This window comes from Camellia sinensis, chromosome 14, assembly GCF_055761805.1.
Source record: "Camellia sinensis isolate YWXY chromosome 14, ASM5576180v1, whole genome shotgun sequence".
In the NCBI taxonomy this organism is placed as follows: Eukaryota; Viridiplantae; Streptophyta; class Magnoliopsida; order Ericales; family Theaceae; genus Camellia; species Camellia sinensis.
The window spans coordinates 41765950-41783836 of NC_138974.1; the positions used below are offsets into that span (position 1 = coordinate 41765950).

Here is a 17887-nt window from a genome sequence, read left to right on the forward strand (position 1 = left end):
ATTGTTATAACTCATAACCAAATATATTACTCAAAATTCTATTAAAAATTCTGATCAACACTCATAAGTAAACTATTTTTAAAATTCAATTAAAAAATTAATTATTAACAAAAAATAACATTAATCAATTTTTTTAATTAAAAATATTACAAAGGCAATAATTTTTTTCCCAAAATAAATATTCAATTACTAATTTAAAATAACTTTTGATTGTATATTTGGTTCAAATTTTTAAAATATTTTTCAATTAAAATATTTTTATATTTTTAATAATGACTGTCACAAATTTTTTGTTATTTATTGTATTGTTATTTTTTAAATAAATAGCCAAAAAAATTATCAGATATTATCTATGTAAGAGTCAAACAAAAATTAGAATATCATTTTGTTAGCATCTACACAGTTTACCACACATAATTAAATTTTATTTGAATTTTTTTATTTGCTTTCAACAGGAAATTAGTCTACGATAACGCAAACATATGTATGTTTTTTTTCTTTTTTTAAATTCAAAGGAAATAGAAAAACAGGAGCAAAGCAAAAACAATAAAAACAGATAAGTTTCTCATCTCACTGATTCCAGTTAAGTCATCCATGATCAACTGCTTCAGTTGCTTAGGAGGGTGTGCAAGTAACACATGTTTAGCTTGTGCAACATCTAAGTTAGCAAGTTTATCAGCACATTTGTTCCCCTCTCCATATAGGGTGTGGCGCAGAGAACAATTGCACATATTCAGCAAGAATTTAGCGTCTTCAATGAGAGCTTTGGAAGGTGAGTTGGGGCCTAGGCCATCTTGAATCTGGTTGATTGTCAGTGCTTAATCAGTTTCGATTTCCGCATTTTTGGTACCTTTTTGGAAGAGGATGGTTAGGCCCATGTAGACAGCCCATAATTTGACTTCAAGGCTTGAGCAGTGGCCTAGCTTTCCATAGAATCCCCGTACCCATATCTCAATTTCGTCCCTCAGCAGTCCTTCATATCCAGCTTGTTCGATGTCTCATTTTGAGCAGCCATCAACATTCAATTTCAGCTTTCCTGTAGGTGGACAAAATCATTTGATTAGTCTATGATGAGAGGGATTCGAGGTGGTGGATAGATTGGAAGGCCTCATCAATTTCATGGACATAATTTTTTATACTCTCAAGACTGATTTGAATAAGTATAGATTGGTTTTCAAAAACAAGTTTGTTTCGATCCTTCCATAACTGCCAAAGTGTAACAATGAAAAAAATATACCAGTTTGTACCAAAATACTGGGTTTTAATATTCAAATTCTTAGGTACCGTTTGGTAACACTTACGTTTTCAGTTTTCTATTTATATTTATAAAAATTTTAAAAACTCAAATAAAAACTTGTTTAGCAAATTTTTGATTTATAAATCAGTGGTCTCAGTTTATAAATTTGGCCAAAAAATATAAACTGAAAAAATGTGTTTTTGTTTTGAGTTTTGAGTTTTTTTTTTTTTTACCACCCAACACTAGCTACCACCCGTCACCATTTTCCACCACTGTCTTCCACCACCACCACCCACCTGCCACCTACCCACCACCACCAGCCACCTGCCACCGCCATCCACCACTCACCACCACCAGCCACCTGCCACCGCCATCCACCACTCACCACCACCAGCCACCTGCCACCTACCCCCACCACCACCCACCACCACCCAACAGCCACCTACCTGCCACCACCACCCACCACCACCACCCACTTGCTACCACCCACCACCCCCTACCGTCACCCACCTGCCACCACCACCACCACCTACCCGCCACCACCACCCACCCGTCACCACCCACCACCACCTGCCATCCGCCACCCACCTGCCACCACCACCACCACCCGCTACCCACCACCTACCGTCACCACTTTTCACCACCGTCTTCCGCCGCCACGTGCCACCACTTGTCATTTCTCACTTTTTTTTATATTTTTAATTTTTTTAAAACATTTTGTCAATTACCAAACGTGTTTATAATTTATATTTTTCTAAAAATAAACAAAAATCAGTTTACAATATTTTTGTAAATATAAACTAAAAACGTAAACGTTACCAAACAGACTCTTAGTAACCCATTCAAAAGGTGGCTGACCACGTCCATCCTCTCCCCATTTAGTAACCTTTATTTGAACCCAAATGTTTTTTGAGGAGTTGCACTCTCGAAGGAGATCACGTCTTCACTAGCTAATCCACATCTGGGGCACAAGTCAGTTGAGGCCATATTCCTTACGAGTCTCAAGTGTTTAGTGAGCAACCTTCCCTTAAGAATAAGCCAGATTAAAGTTTTCAGCTTTTGAGGGACTTTGAGTTTCCAGATCCAGTTCCAATCCCCACCACTCATGTCCTGGAGAGCAATAAGTTTAAAGGCTATAGCAGTAGTGAACTTACCACTGGTGGAACCAACCCAAAAAGGAGCATTTATGAAGGTCACATGTATGTATGTATGAAAGAGTTATCAATTTATTTCTTAAAAAAAATAAAATAATAATATTAGAAAAAAGAAAAAGTAAAAAAAAAAAACAGTCAACCGATATCCAGGAGGATGTCCAGGGAGATGACCGATAGACTCAAAAAATTCAAAAATTGTACGAAAAATGTCAGAGCTTTGCATTAGAAGTTTGTTTTGGAAAGAGCTCTGCTAAACATGAAACATAAATGTGTTTTGAAATGTGTTGTGAGATTAATTTTTAAAAACTCTATCTAAACACCTTATTCATATGAGGGGGTGGAATTGTAATAGAAAAGTTGTACCAAATACAGCCATAGAGATGCTATGATTAATTTTATTTTAAAATTATATTTCTTAAATTGCAGTTTCAACAACTCCATTCAAAATTGGGGTATTTTTTTTAAGGTCCTTGATATTATAATTTTATAGTATAAAGGACATCAAATATTTTTATGATGTCTAAGGTCCCTCAACATCAATCCAGAGAAAATTGGTCTAGAGAAATTTCAATCTAGAGAAAATTAGTCCAGAGAAATTTCAGACCAAAATTCTCTGGAAAGTCTAATTATTCTCAGAATTTCTCTGGCCCAATTTTCAGTTTTAAGTACTGGGGACACCGAATCATTTTTTGTTCTGTATATTCATTCCTACATTTCAGTTGTCATATCTGTTTCTAAAAGTCTGAAACATTTATAATAAGTTTCATTTCTCATTCCAATTTTGCAGGGAATTGTGTATTTCATTCTTGCTGTTGCTGCATTTCTCAACTGCATAGCCTTTGTTGTGACAAAGAGAAATTGCTTTCTATTTTTGGGTGGTGCTTTCACCATCTTGGTTGGAACATATTTCGGATTTTACCGTACAAAAATTAAAAAGAAGTTCAACACCAGAGTGAACATCTACCTTGTATTGTTGATCTGGTGCTGACGATGACAGAGTATCATGACCATTTGCCAAGTCATTGTCATCATCTCGATCAACTGGTAACCTAAAGTCAATCAAGCATATTGCCCTTTATTTTCAGAGATTCTCTCACCCAGAGAATTTCTTTAAACTCCACAACCTAGAGAAAATTTCCAAACATATTTCCAGAGAAATTCTCTCAACCCAGAGAATTTCTCTGGACTCCACAACCCAGAGAAAATCCAGAAGCTTGCTTAATCCACCGAATAATTTCTCGTTGAAGAAAATCAGAGTAATCAAACCTCAAACATGACTAGTCTCTTACCAGAAGGAGGAGAACCCATCAAATGGCATCACCGGCCATCTTCTCTATTCCAAAAATAACATGCAAAACACTGAGGAAGCTGTTTATCCAAGGAACTGCACACGAGCATTTCATGATGTTCCTTCTAAGGATTCCGAATCTGAGAGATGTGCAGCTGAGAGAAGATTATTACCCGGCACCGGAGAATGACATGAGCACGGAGATGAGAATGGACTCGTGTCGTTATTTTGAGGACGCATTGAATGGACATCATATCCTTGACTAAAACAAGATTTGACAACCCTTTCATGTAGTAGTTCAAACCCTAAAAAAATCACTGAAACAACTCTTGTGACATGTATGAGTTTTGTGAAATTGAGATTTTCTAATTCTGTTGACAGTTTAGTTTTGATAATGCTTTGCAAGTAGCTCCTCTTCGAAGAGATCAGAAAGCTGCAAACCAGGCATTGATGATGAGGATGCGTTTTCACGGAGGTGGTCGTTGACGCGGGTCAGATGGAAGGACTGAAATTTCTCTGATATATGTTTAGGGACTTTAGACATCAAAATATAATTTTGTAAATCTCTTCCATTATGAAAAGTGAGAGAGGGACTCTAGACCGATTTTCCCTTCAAAATTCCCGTGACAAGTAAAACTTTGAATAGTGAAATTGGAAGCTGGCAAAATACAATATTTCCAGCTGTGCATTTAATTATTTTTTATTATATTTTTTATAATCTACACAATAGATTCGGGTCCTTTTTTTCAATTAAAAAATAGACCCTAGTATTAGGACAAAGTAGGTTAAAAATCTTATTCATTGGGTTTGTTTTCAATTTTTTAAAAATATTTTTCACGTAATTATATTTTTTTATTTTTCGTATTTTTTATTTTTAAAATTTTTAAACATACATAACATAAATATATTTAAAAAATATAATTTTCATAAAAAATCTTAAAAAATTCACTAAATACCAAAAATATAAAAAAATTAGTATATTTTTCACATTTTTATATATTTATTAATTTTTTAAAATATTTTTTTCGCAACTATATATATATTTTTAAATACATTTAAGTAAAATACATCTAAAAAAATATAAAAAATACTTAAATTTTTTTAAATATTCACTAAATACAAAAAAATTACAGAAAATAAAAAATTCAATTTTCAAAAAACTAAATTCAAAAAACTGCATATTTTAATTCTTCTGTACAGGGAAATTTTAACCTGTGTGTGCCCCTTACATCCTATCCATATAATATAGGGATTTTTTTTTTAAGGTCCTTGGTATTATGATTTTATAGCATGAAGGACACTCAATATTTTTATAATGTCTAAGGTTTCTCAACATCAATCTAGAGAAAATTCGACCCAGAGAAAATTCAATCCAGAGAAAATTCGATCAAGTGAAATCCTTTGGTCCAAACTCAGAGAAATTCTCTGGTTTGGTCCAGAGGAGAAATTTCAAACAGGTAGTAATTAGTAGAGAGTATTACCAACCTTATACTAAGCACTCTACGCAAGTTATAACCAAAACCATCACAAGCCTACATTAACTTGCTTACTGGTGTGTGAGTGAGAATTTAAAGGACTCAAAAATTGAAATATTCATTCAAAACTTTAGGAAATTCAGACTGTATGTCACTGTCTCTATCCAATATGGCCTCTACAAATGAAAAATTTCTCTGGACACATTATAGAGAGATTTCAAAATTTCTCTAGACTCCCCAAACCCAGAGAAATTCTTAGACAAACATTTCAGAGATTCTCACCCAGAGAATTTCTCTGGACTCCACAACCCAGAGAAAATTCCCAGACATATTTCCAGAGAAATTCTCTCAACCCAGAGAATTTCTCTGGACTCCACAACCCAGAGAAAATTTCCAGACATATTTCCAGAGAAATTCTCTAGACTCCACAACCCAGAGAAAATCCAGGAGCTTGCTTAATCCACCGAATAATTTCTCGTTGAAGAAAATCTGAGTAATCAAACCTCAAACATGACTAGTCTCTTACCAGGAGTAGGAGAACCCAGCAAATGGCGTCACTGGCCATCTTTTCTATTCCAAAATACCATGCAAAACCAGTTCCTCAGATCTGACTTCATTTTCTACACATATGCAAAGCTTCGTCTAACAGAGTAAACCCACCCACCAGAGCTACAGCTCACATCCAGACTAGGCACCACCTGCAAGGACACCAACCCATATTCTCTGCATCTTTGAGATGGTCGACTGCGCTCAAAAGAATCCACAATGGGCATCGGTGTCGTACGGCGTGTTCATGTGCTTGGAGTGCTCGGGAAAGCACCGCAGTCTTGGAGTTCACATCAGCTTTGTCCGATCGGTCACCATGGATTCGTGGTCCGAGATCCAACTCAAGAAAATGGAGTCTGGAGGTAACAAGAAGCTCAATAGCTTCCTCTCTCAGTACGCCCATTGAGTCTGGAGTCTGGAGCTGGTAATGGTTATGGTGAGAAGAGGAGAGGGGTGGTGGTTGGTGGTCCAGACGAGTTTTAGAAATAGCATTGTCATTATCTTCATCCCTATAGGATTCAAAATGAGGGGTTAGCTCTTCGTTTAGATCGGGCACGGAAAGTGGGAGAGGGACCCTAGACTAATTTTCCCTATAATATAACTTTTAGGTCCCAAAACCATGTCAATATTAATAATATGCTAAAGAAAATTTAAACCTGTTCCAATGTCAAGAATAGCATCAATAACAATACATATACCTCAACAGCAAGTTATGGTGCCAAAAGAAATTCAAACTCACCACTTCTGATTACACAAGGGCAGGGCCGAAGTCCTGTAGATAAGAACTGATGCAAGCATGGCGCAATAGAAACTACTACAACTGAGTTTGCCAGTATTTCCAAAGAACCATAAACAACAAAATCATTAAAGTAATTCAACAAACCTAGCAGAGATCAACATAAATAATTACGTACAGCGATTTCAAACATAAACTACCCTCACTCGCTACGTCTCATATCAACATTGGACTCTGTACTTTCTTTTTTTGAGGTATCTGGCTTCTCGGTTTCTTTGTTGGACTCTGGGCTTTCTTGTTTTTGAGAATCTGCCATTTCAGTTTCTATACGAGGTCCTCCAGCCTGCATTAATAGCAAATTGGCTTCTGGGCTATCAGATTTTTCTGGTGGTACTACCACTCCAGAAGAGAGAGCAACTTTCATTTCCTCGTATTTGGAAATGATTTGTTGAAGCTGATCATGAAGATTCAGAGCCTCAAAGAGCATAACTTCATCATCGGTGGTGCTCTCCACAATCATCTGAATGGCAGGCAATGACTGCCTGCACTTCTCCAGCATGCTTACCGTCAGATCATCCTGCAAGCATACCCCCCCAAAAAAAAAAAAAAAAGTTGGTTACCGTCATCTCTCCAACCATAGATTTGCTACAGCCAGCCCAAATGGATCCTTAATTGAGATTAAAAAAACAAAAAAAGAACAAGAAAACAAACAAAGTACATGTTTGATCTTTCGTTACATTAGGTACATAGGATTTTGGGATAAAATCTTCCACTTACAGTGATTCCTTTGGACTTCTCATTGCATTTAACATAGCACAAAGTGCTAAAATATCAAAATGACCGTAGTTTCGTCAATACATTAGAAAGGCCACTAAAACGCATTCAGGGAAAGATGGATAAGGGGGCATAATAAGTAAAAGGTAAAGAATGGTAGAAAATGATGCAAGCAACACATGCACACATCTAAAAGAATAACAAAAAATTGGAATATAATATAAATAGAATTCTACCTCACGACAGAACTAATGAATTTACCTTGATGGGTTTTGGTTCTGTTTCAGAGTTTAAAATGCTAGAAAGAATGTCAATGCTGTTTCGAGTGATTTCCATGGTTTCTTTCTTTTGTTCAATGGATTGGCTGCCATAAATAGTTGGAAAAGCAGCATTATCCCCTTCATTCAAACTCGAGTCAGGAATAGGGTATCTTTCAGGAGGAGAAATCGGCTCTCCATGAATAAATGACCCTAGCGAATACTGCATGGGGGACGAATTTCCATCTACTGGTGCTGAAGGTATCTCTCTAGTCTTCAAGTTCTACAACAATAACCCGCCAAAGAAAGGATGGAACATTAGCATTCAGAAGTATGAAAAGCAAGAGTGGAATTAAAACAAAATAAGAGACATCCACATGAAGCAATAAATAAAAGAGTATTAAAGCTGAAACCAATCTTCTTGGATCCAATCAGAAGCCTTAAAAATCAAACTGGGAGGCAAGTTGATAGATGTGCTGAAGGCAACCAAAATCAATACTTTATTTTTGGTTTGCTCCCTTCATGTAAAAGTGTTCTGTTCCATCAAAATGTTATGCAAGAACTGCACAATCAGGCTGCTCAGGATGGCTATAATGGAAATCAAATATGGAAGGCTAAAGTCACATTAAGCATTGCTAGATGAGGATAAAGAAGCAACAAAAGGCTTAGATAAAGAAACAATTGACAAATTCCAGCAATTGACTATCGCACGTGCAACTGTGATGAAGTTGAGAGATTAAAGAAAAATGTGAGAGTATGCAAGTATTTATCTTTCAATTTATACCAACGAACGGTATAAATATGAGCTCAACGTCCATAAAAGATAATATCAAGCTGAAACCACAACAAATGTTCACACCATGTTTAGCAGATCGAAAAACCTCAGGTGTTCGTTGGAGTAGATGGTGATAACAAACAACGGTAACATGACCCATATGTATTAAATGCAGCAAGAATGAGACTATCCTTGTAAACTGAATAAGAAAACATTATTTGACAGAATATAATACGCAAGTGTTTCTTTACAGAACAAAGAAGCCTAATCCATAGACCAGATGCAACACAGTTAATGGGAACAGCCTTGAAGGTACCAACAATCTTTGGGTTAAACATTGATACACTAAACCGAAACAACTAGGAGATGTAAACATATCAACCTATGTTGATGTCATAAAACTAATCATGCCCCTCTACTCTACTAAATTCCCTAGCGTTAAAAATATTGTAGCATGCGTGAGTATGTGAAGGAAAGGTCAACAAGGCAAGTTGAATTTCCTTCTACTCCTTGGGTCCCATGCACTTATTTTTCAAAGTAGTGGAAAAATCCTATTTAGAAAACTTTCTAAAGGCAACAAGCCTTCGCTTCCACCATTTTACTTCGCATGTCATAGTTGTGTGTTTCATAATTCGTTTAGTGCTAGAATTCAGACATGATCATCAATGAGTAACCTTTGCAATTTTTCTACAACACACAATTTCAAGATAATAATTCCTACCCTAAAAAACAAATTCAACAAAGATCCTAAAAAAATAAAGAATTACATGAACAGAGACAAAAACACATAACAAACTAATTATTATAAACAGAAAATTACCATATAAGTTTGATGAAACACGGGCAGATATTTGAGATCCTCCGACTCGCCCCATGCCCTAATCAACTGCAGAGCCTTCCCTCGATTGGCGAGGTCGGTCTTGGGATCGTCGATCATCCTAACCATGTCCTCCAACACCTTCTCAGACGCAACCTCAGAGAACACCTTCTCGCAATTCGACGTACAAGCCTCCAGCAGATCAAGACTCAGCCTCTGGCACGCCACGCTCTTCCCAGAAAGCTTCTTCTTGATGTTCTTCACGATCTCCGATCCACTAAACTCCTCGCTGTTGATCATGGCGCATATACGCAAATTCAACCCCCAATTCGGCTCCTCCATGTGCTCGGAAGTCGCTTCGTCCACCATCTTCGATTCCGGAGTCGGTGATTGCAGAATCTCCTTCATTTTGGAGCTGACCATTCGGCTCATTTGTGCTCCGCCTGTCTTCAATCGCTCGCCCAATGAGGACGAAGCTAGTTTCAGTTTGTCCATGTCGACAGTGATGAATTTGAGAGCCTGAGAGATATATAGAGAGGCCTGGACTGGTATGGCGGTTTTGTAAAACCCTAGTTTTGTTGAGTTGTGAAAACGTCGATCTTTCTTTGACTCTGCGTTTTTGCTTCGCTTGGTGAGGCGGTGAGGCAGAGAGAGAGAGAGAGAGAGAAAGCTTTGAATTGAATTGGCCTTTGAGGATGGCGACAAGAGCTGTGAGATAGAAGTGTGTGAAATTGAGCCGATCTCGATATCTGAGATACGCGTGGCTTCTTCCTGTCACCTCTTATTTTCGCGGGTCCCACCACTCAAAAATTATTTGCTGCTTCTAGGACAATCAGTGGTGCTGCCCACTTCAATTTTTATTTATCAAAATAATGAGATCAACTATTTATTTATGCATAATTTTGGAGAGAGTAGAGTTTTGGAATTATAATTTGAAAATAGGATTATATTTTAAATTTATGAGTTTTGAAATTATGATTTAAAAATAAAAAATTTATTTAGTTATGAAATTTGAATTGAGTTTTTGAAAGAGTTTTGAGTTTTTGAAATTAAAAAAGTTATTTGATTAAAAAATTTAAAACTTATAATAAAACACACAATTCAAAATTCTATTTAAAACTCATAAAAAATTAAAAAAATTCTTAAAATATTTTTTATGTAAAATATAAAAAAATAATATGTGTCAATTGCCCAAAAAAAAACACGAACATTGTTTTGGTTGACTGGTTAGACGTCCGAGAGGATGACCAGATAGGCGTGTTTTTAAAAGTAGGTGTGGAATCAATTTTTGAAAACTCTAACCAAACACTGCACTCAAACTAAGGGATGTAATTGAGTTTTGAAATCTCCACCAAACATAGCCTACATTTTTTTTTTATCAAATATTCACCTGGGTAGAGATGTCATCAGTTTGGTATGGTCGATATTTGCATAAAAAAATTTATCAAATCAATAATATTAATTTTATTATTTTATGCATTCATACATATTGGTTATCTCATCAAATTACACTGAACCGAACCGATTGAAACAGTTCGATTCAATGCGATTTAATTGATTTAGGACCTCGCAAACTTAAACTCATCATTATAATCACTAATCTATATATTTACCACGTCAAATATATTAAATCTATCCATTTAATAAATACTTTTTAATTCTTAGATTAACAAAGAAACAAATAAAAAAATATTAAGATTTGAAGAATAATGAGTTAGAGTTAAAATTATACATAAAAAGAATTTACAAACTTAGGTTATAGAGATAATAAGATTAATTAATTAAAATTAATAATTTATTATACTTATTAATATCATTATATTACTAGATTGTATATATTATAAATACAATATATGTTTAAGTAGTTGACTTCGATTTAATTCGGTGCACAAGGTACTTGAATCAATATCGAACTAAAAATCAAAAAAAATCAAATTTAAAAACCCCACAGACTAATTCTTATTTTAAAAAAGACCAAATATAACTGAATCTGTCTGATTCAATCAATTTAATTACTTTTTAATTTTTCTTACATCCCTACATTTATAAGAGTGTTTAGTAAAATTTTTAATCCTTAACATTTTTCTTTATTTATCTTCTTTTTTATCTTCTTTTTATAAAATAATTAGATAAGTGCCATGAGTTAACAAAAAATCACATGAATTAATGGGATACATAATATTAAGTTTTTATTATTATTTTATTTTATACTATTTAAGATCGCGCATTATTTTTTTTAGAAGGATGAAAGACGACATTAAATAGGAAAAGCGTCAGCAAAGACTAGAAGCTCTAACTTAGATGGAGCATCCTCCATCTAAATGTGCGGACCAACATTATAAAAAGTTAGGCATTGTTTGACGTATTTGGTTTTGATTGAAATAGTCGTAAAAAAAATAAAAATAAATTTTTTAATTTAATAAGATAAAATATTACACTTAAATTATAATTATTATTTATTTTTTTTCATAAAAATTAAAAAATTTAATCCAAACAACTAAAAAATAAACACGACTGATCAAGACGGCCTGAAACCCATCCAAAGAGTCATGAGTAGCTTGTGCTGAATGACCAAATCGAGACAAAACGTCCTCCGAGGTTTGAATTGCCTTGATGACATTCGCCGAATCATTCTCCAAGCAGATCTTTGAAAGGCATAAATCTTTAGCAAATTGCGCTGCACGCAATGCCGCCATGGCTTCCACACAGTTCACATCGTTCTATAATTGAAGCCCATCCGAAAGGGCAACCACAACCTGGCCATGACAGTCTCCAACAATGACATCAATTCCCACCATCTTCAATCGAGATTTTACTGACCTATCAAAATTAGCTTTGTACACTCCCTCAGTCGGTCGAATCCATTGATATGCCAGCAGGAGGTAGTGCATTGTTCGTTAGATACAAAAATATTAATGAAAATAAATATGTTGTTCTCGTTATGTATATTTATAAACAAATTTTAAATTTGAATACATATTAAAACATAAAATTTTGAATGTAATTATAAATAGCCCATTTGAATAAATAATTTCCTAGTAAACTGTCATGTTATGCACAATTTAATACATAGAGTGATCACGAGGGTAGTACTGATTTCACTTGATCATAACTTCTTGTTATTTTTTTATTTTTTACTTTCTAGATATAAGATTGGAAATTTAAATAAAATAAAACATATATTTTTTAAATACTATAGATTAAAAAAAAAAAAAGTCCTCATTTTAATATTAGGAAATTACAATTAAAAATGAATTATATAAAAATATTTCAAATTAATTGAAAGCCATTTTTAATTACATTGTGGGTGGGAATAATGGGGAAAAAAAATACAAAAGGAAACGACCTTTCCAATAAATCATAATTCATACCACAATTTATGAAAAAATAATGATCTTGCTCCTTTTTTATATATTTATGTATATTATTTATCAATAATGTAGAAACATTTTGAACTCTACCCCCTTCGACGCATCCCTCTATAAATTACCATCATAAACCTCATTGCGATAGAGAATGTAAGTGCGAGAGAAATAGAAATCACGATAAAATACAAATTTATAATGGATTGAGAACAACAATGGTGCATGCAATCGATAATATATAGTTTCTATATAGGATTTATGGAGGATGGATGTGTTACCATAGTGTGCAGAGGGGTTGGGGAGTATTGGTAGTGGTAGAGTAGGTAGATGGTGGCAAATGAGCAGAAGGGAGTGATTGAAAGGGACTATCAATGGGTGAGGAAATGGAGGAAAAAGATAGATGAGAGTGGAAGAAAGCAAAAGGGTGGCAAATGAGGGGGAATGAGTGATTGAGAGGGACCAGTAATGGTGAGGATGGAAGAAAAAGATGGATGAGAGTGGAAGAAAGTAAAAGAGAGACTATAGCGAATGGAAGAGAAAGGGAGAGATGGCCAATAAAAAAAAAGATTTGTTATTGAATTTTTTGTTTGTTTTCTATTAATTGATTATAATTTTATTAACTTTTCATATTGTTTGTAATTTTTCCTTCATGTATAGCAAACTTTTTTTTTTAACTCTTTTTATTTTTTTTTTAGTTTGGAATTTTTTTACGAATAATGTTTGGTAGCTCGAGGATTTTGCCCCCCGAATCTCCCTAATGCCCAAAACGACGTCGTTTTGGGCATTAGTTTTTTTTTTTTCTTTTTTTTCTTCCGTTTTCGATTTGAAACCAATCTGAGAAGAAGAGGGGAAGAGGAGCAGCTGGTGGTCGTTGCAGCTCCCCGCCGTCATCGCCTCGCTGTCAGCTCGTCGCAGCAGCAGCTCCAGCTCCGGCCGCCGTCTCCGCCTCCGGCCCCGCCTCCTCCTCTCCTGTTATTAGGCCCCCTCCAGTCCTCCTCCTCCTCCTCCTTCCTCCTCCTCGTCCTCGTCCTCTCCTCTCCTCTCCTTCTTATTCCTGATTTCTGCTTCTGAAAAAACATATATATATATATATATATATATAAAGAAAAACGACACCGTTTTCGATTAGGGGGATTTGAGCTACGTAACTTTCGAGCTACGTAGCATGACTGTTTTTTACTTAAGATGTGACTCGGATTCAATTGGTTAAAAATTTATTATATAATAAGAAGTCAAGCATTTTAAAACATAGTTTATAAACAATATTGGTATGTTTTATACAACATACTGTTGTTTACAAAAATAAATTACTATCTCATCTAAGGGAAGTTAGATGAGACCAATAAATCATATTAGAATAAATTTTAATCCCATTTTTTGAAAAAGTTTTTATAATTTTTTGATTGACGAAAGTCAATGGTTATTAAATTTGTATTTAGGGAGTTAAATTCATTAAAGGTGTACACGGATCAGATTTGTTCGGTTTTAGACTAAATCAGGAACCAAACTATTTTTTATGATTCAAGAAAAAATTGGAACAATAACCGAACCGCCAACATGTGAAATCATATCAGAATTGAATCATACAAATTAATTTGGTTTGATTCAGCTTACAATTTTAGAAAGTTTATATAATAATAAATATGATAAGTAATGTTAGTAAACAAATTATAGTAATAATTAGTTTGGTCAAGTTGGCTAGAGTTTATTAAATTTACAATGATGGTTAGTGTGCAAATCTTTTAAAAAATATTATATATACATTTTCATATAAAAATATAAAAAATAATAAATAAATATATCATAGTCTAAATAACAAATTATAGCAATTATAGATATCTCATTTTAATAAATAATTTCCTAGTCAACTGTCTTGTTATGCACAATTTAATACCTAGGGTGATCACGAGAACAATACTAATTCCACCTGGTCATAACTATTTGTTATTTATTTTTATTTTTTTTACTTTCTAGATATACGACTGGAAATTTAAATAAAATAAGACGTATATTTTTTAAATACTATAGATAAAAAAAAAGAGTGATGCACCAATAAATCCCAAATTAACAAGTTATACACTGTTTAGTCTTAAAAATTTTCTTATAAACTGAAAGGTTCCATTATAGAGAAATTGACCATAAAGGGCATATATATCAAACAAGAAGCTTTCTTATAGCCCAAAAAGCTTACTATAAGCTTTTTTTATGATTTCCCAACGTCATCAAACATCAAACATCACAAACATCAACTACAACTTCAACATTATTCATCAAACATTATTCTTCAACATTATTCTCCAACATGATTCATCAAACATTATTCTCCAACATCAACTGCATCTTGAACATTATTCTTCAACATCACAACATCAACTACATATTCAACATTATTCATCAAACATTATGCGTCAACATCAAAGATTATTCATCAAACATTATTCTTCAACATTAAACATTATTCATCAAACATTAGTATTCATCAAACATTATTCTTCAACATTAAACATTATTCATCAAACATTATTCTTCAACATGATTCTCCAACATGATTCATCAAACATTATTCTCCCTCAGAGACCACTTCGATGTCTACGGCGAGATCAACAACCACTAGTCAAATGCAAAGGCAAAGGCGAAGATCTCACCAAAACCCCATCTTCTCGGAAGCGATTCCTTGCCAATCCGTAGCCAAAACAGGGCTCCGCCTCCGCCGCCGCGGCTGCATCGTCCGATTCGGCTCTGTCATCGGACTCATCTTCCGATTGGTTCCATAAGAAAACCAGAGATCTACCCAATTTGTCCGATTGCCATTGTTGTGGACTCCGAATCAACACCACAAACCCCAAAGAGAAGCTCCAAACCCTAGACAGTTTTTGGCGGATCGTCCTCCTCTGCAAGAAACACATAAACCGCGTTGACTCGCCAAGTAGAGCACGAACAACGCTGAAGGGACCGTTAGAGCAGCGTCGCGCCAGAATCCATGGCACCCCGAGGAAGGAGATGAGGGGAGAGAAAGGCCGTGACCATCGTGGCCGTTGATTTTGGCCAGAAAACTCGAAGTTGGATATAGAGTGAGCGATTTCGAATGTGAGTTCTTCGAAATTTCTCATCCGAAGAGAAGGGAAGATCGGATCGGATTGAATCGAAAGCAACACCACAGAAACACTAATTTTTAGGCAGAGATTGTTGAGGTCTAGAGAGAGAATAAAGATTATACGTACATGAGAGAGAGAGAGAGAGAGAGAGAGAGAGAGAGAGAGAGAGAGAGAATTTGGTGCAGGAAAGTGAAAACCCTAGAGAGAGTTGGAAGAAAAGCTCTAAGACTTAGGAATGGAGACCATAATCGGAGCTAGATAGTCGGTGAATCATGATTAGGCAGTGTTGTTGATGTTTTGTTCATGGTTGATGTTTGTTGGTGTTTTAATGTTTCATGTTGTCGATGTTTTAATTACGTTTTGATGATGATGTTTGATGTTGTTGATGTTTTAATTATGTTTTGATGATGATGTTTGATGTTGTTTTGATGATGATGTTGTGATGTAAAAAAAAGACTAGTTTTTATGATGTTACAGATTTTTAGAAAACAAACATTCTACAAAAGGATACTATTGTAACTTGTGAAATAATCAAAATTAAATAAACAATTTGAAAAATAAAATGGGATTAAATGGTGCATAAAAAAACTTTTAGGACTAAATGGTTCAACTTTTCAGAAAATAAAATTTATGGGTAAATTTTTCAAAAAAAAGCCCTCATTTTAATATTAGGAAATTACAACTAAAAACGAATTCTATAAAAATATTACAAATTGATTGAAAGCAATTTTTAATTACATTATGGGTGGGAATAATGGGAAGAAAAATACAAAAGGAAACTACCTTTCCAATAAATCATAATCCATACCATAATTTATGAAAAAATAACGATCTTGCTCTTTCCTTTATATATATATATATATATATATTATTTATCAATAATGTAGAAAATTTCCGAACACTACCCTCTTCAACGCATCCCTCTACCAATAACCATCGTAAACCTCATGACAATAGAGAATTATGTGAGTGCGAGAGAAATAGAAATCACGCTAAAATATAAATTTACAATGATGCATGCGATCTATAATATATAGTTTTTATATGGGATTTTATGGGGGATGAATGTGTTAACATAGTGTGGAGAGGGAGTTGCGAAGTATTGGTAACGGTAGAGTAGGTAGATGGTGGCAAATGAACAGAAGGGAGTGATTGAGAGGGACTATCAATGGGTGAGGAAACGGATGAAAAAGATAAATGAGAGTGGAAGAAGCAAAAGGGTGGCAAATGAGGGAGGAGTGATTGAGAGGAACTAGTAATGGGTGAGGAGAATGGAAGAAAAAGATAGATGAGAGTGGAAGAAAGTAAAAGAGAGATGATGCGAATGAAAGAGAAAGGGAGAGATGGCCAATAAAAAAAATATTTGTTATTGAATTTTTTGTTTGTTTTCTATTAATTCATTATAATTTTATTAACTTTTTATATTGTTTGTAATTTTTCCTTCATGTATAGCAAACTTTTTTTTAAATTCTTTTATTATTCCTTAGTTTTTGATTTTTTTTAACTTAAGATGTGACTCGGATTCAATTGGTTAAAAATTCATTATATAATAAGAAGTCGAGCATTTTAGAACATATTTTATAAACAATGTTGGTATGTTTTATAGTACAACATATTGTGGTTTACAAAAATGAATTACTATCTCATCCAAGGGAAGTTAAATGAAACAAATAAATCAGATCAGAACAAATTTTAATTCCATTTTCTGAAATTTTGTTTATATTTTTTTGATTGACGAAAGTCAGTGGTTATTAAATTTGTACTTAGGGAGTTAAATTCATTAAAGTTGCACACGAATCAAATTGGCTTGGTTTTTGACTAAATCAGGAACCAAACTATTTTTTATGGTCCAAGAAAAAATTGGAACAGTAACCGAACCGCTAACATGTGAAATCAGATCAGAATCGAATCATAAAAACTGATTTAGTTTGGTTCAGTTTACAATTTTAGAAATTTTACATAACAATAAATATGATAAGTAACATTAGTAAACAAATTATAGTAATAATCAGTTTGGTTAAGTTGGTTAGAGTTTATTAAATTTACAATGATGGCTAGCGTTCAAATCTTATAAAAAAAATTATATATATATTTTTGTATAAAAATATAAAAAATAATAAATAAACATATCACAGTCCGATTCGGTTCATAACCGTAACCAAAACTTTGAAACAAAAAATCAGACTGATTTAAATGATTTCATTATTTTTAAAATCAGAACCAGAGCCATTACTTAAAAAAACAAACAAAATCGATGGAATTAAATCGATTTGGATCGATTAACCGATTCTATTGTTTTTTGTTTTTAAACATCTCTAAAATTCATACCCACTCATTACAAGCATTTTAAGTTTTGCTTTCCATTTAA

General features: G+C 34.0%; 1 protein-coding gene across 1 annotated transcript; it reads right to left on the reverse strand.

The window, feature by feature from the left end:
• Window positions 1–6413: 6413 nt before the first annotated feature.
• Window positions 6414–9809, reverse strand: LOC114275161 (ENTH/VHS/GAT family protein). Its single transcript, XM_028217153.2, has 3 exons — window positions 9063–9809; window positions 7472–7750; window positions 6414–7013 (listed from the first exon to the last, which is right to left on the reverse strand). Exons 1-3 carry the CDS (start codon window positions 9552–9554, stop codon window positions 6639–6641), a joined length of 1146 nt encoding a protein of 381 aa, XP_028072954.2. The 5' UTR covers window positions 9555–9809; the 3' UTR covers window positions 6414–6638.
• Between the last annotated feature and the right edge of the window lie 8078 nt (window positions 9810–17887).

Coding starts and splice junctions, on each gene's coding strand:
- LOC114275161 (XM_028217153.2), bottom strand. CDS start 9,554: ATGGACAAACTGAAACTAGCTTCGTCCTCATTGGGCGAGCGATTGAAG. Junction 7,751..9,062: donor TGTTTCATCAAACTTATATG/GTAATTTTCTGT, acceptor TTATTGTTGTAG/AACTTGAAGACTAGAGAGAT. Junction 7,014..7,471: donor CAGAACCAAAACCCATCAAG/GTAAATTCATTA, acceptor GTATGCTTGCAG/GATGATCTGACGGTAAGCAT.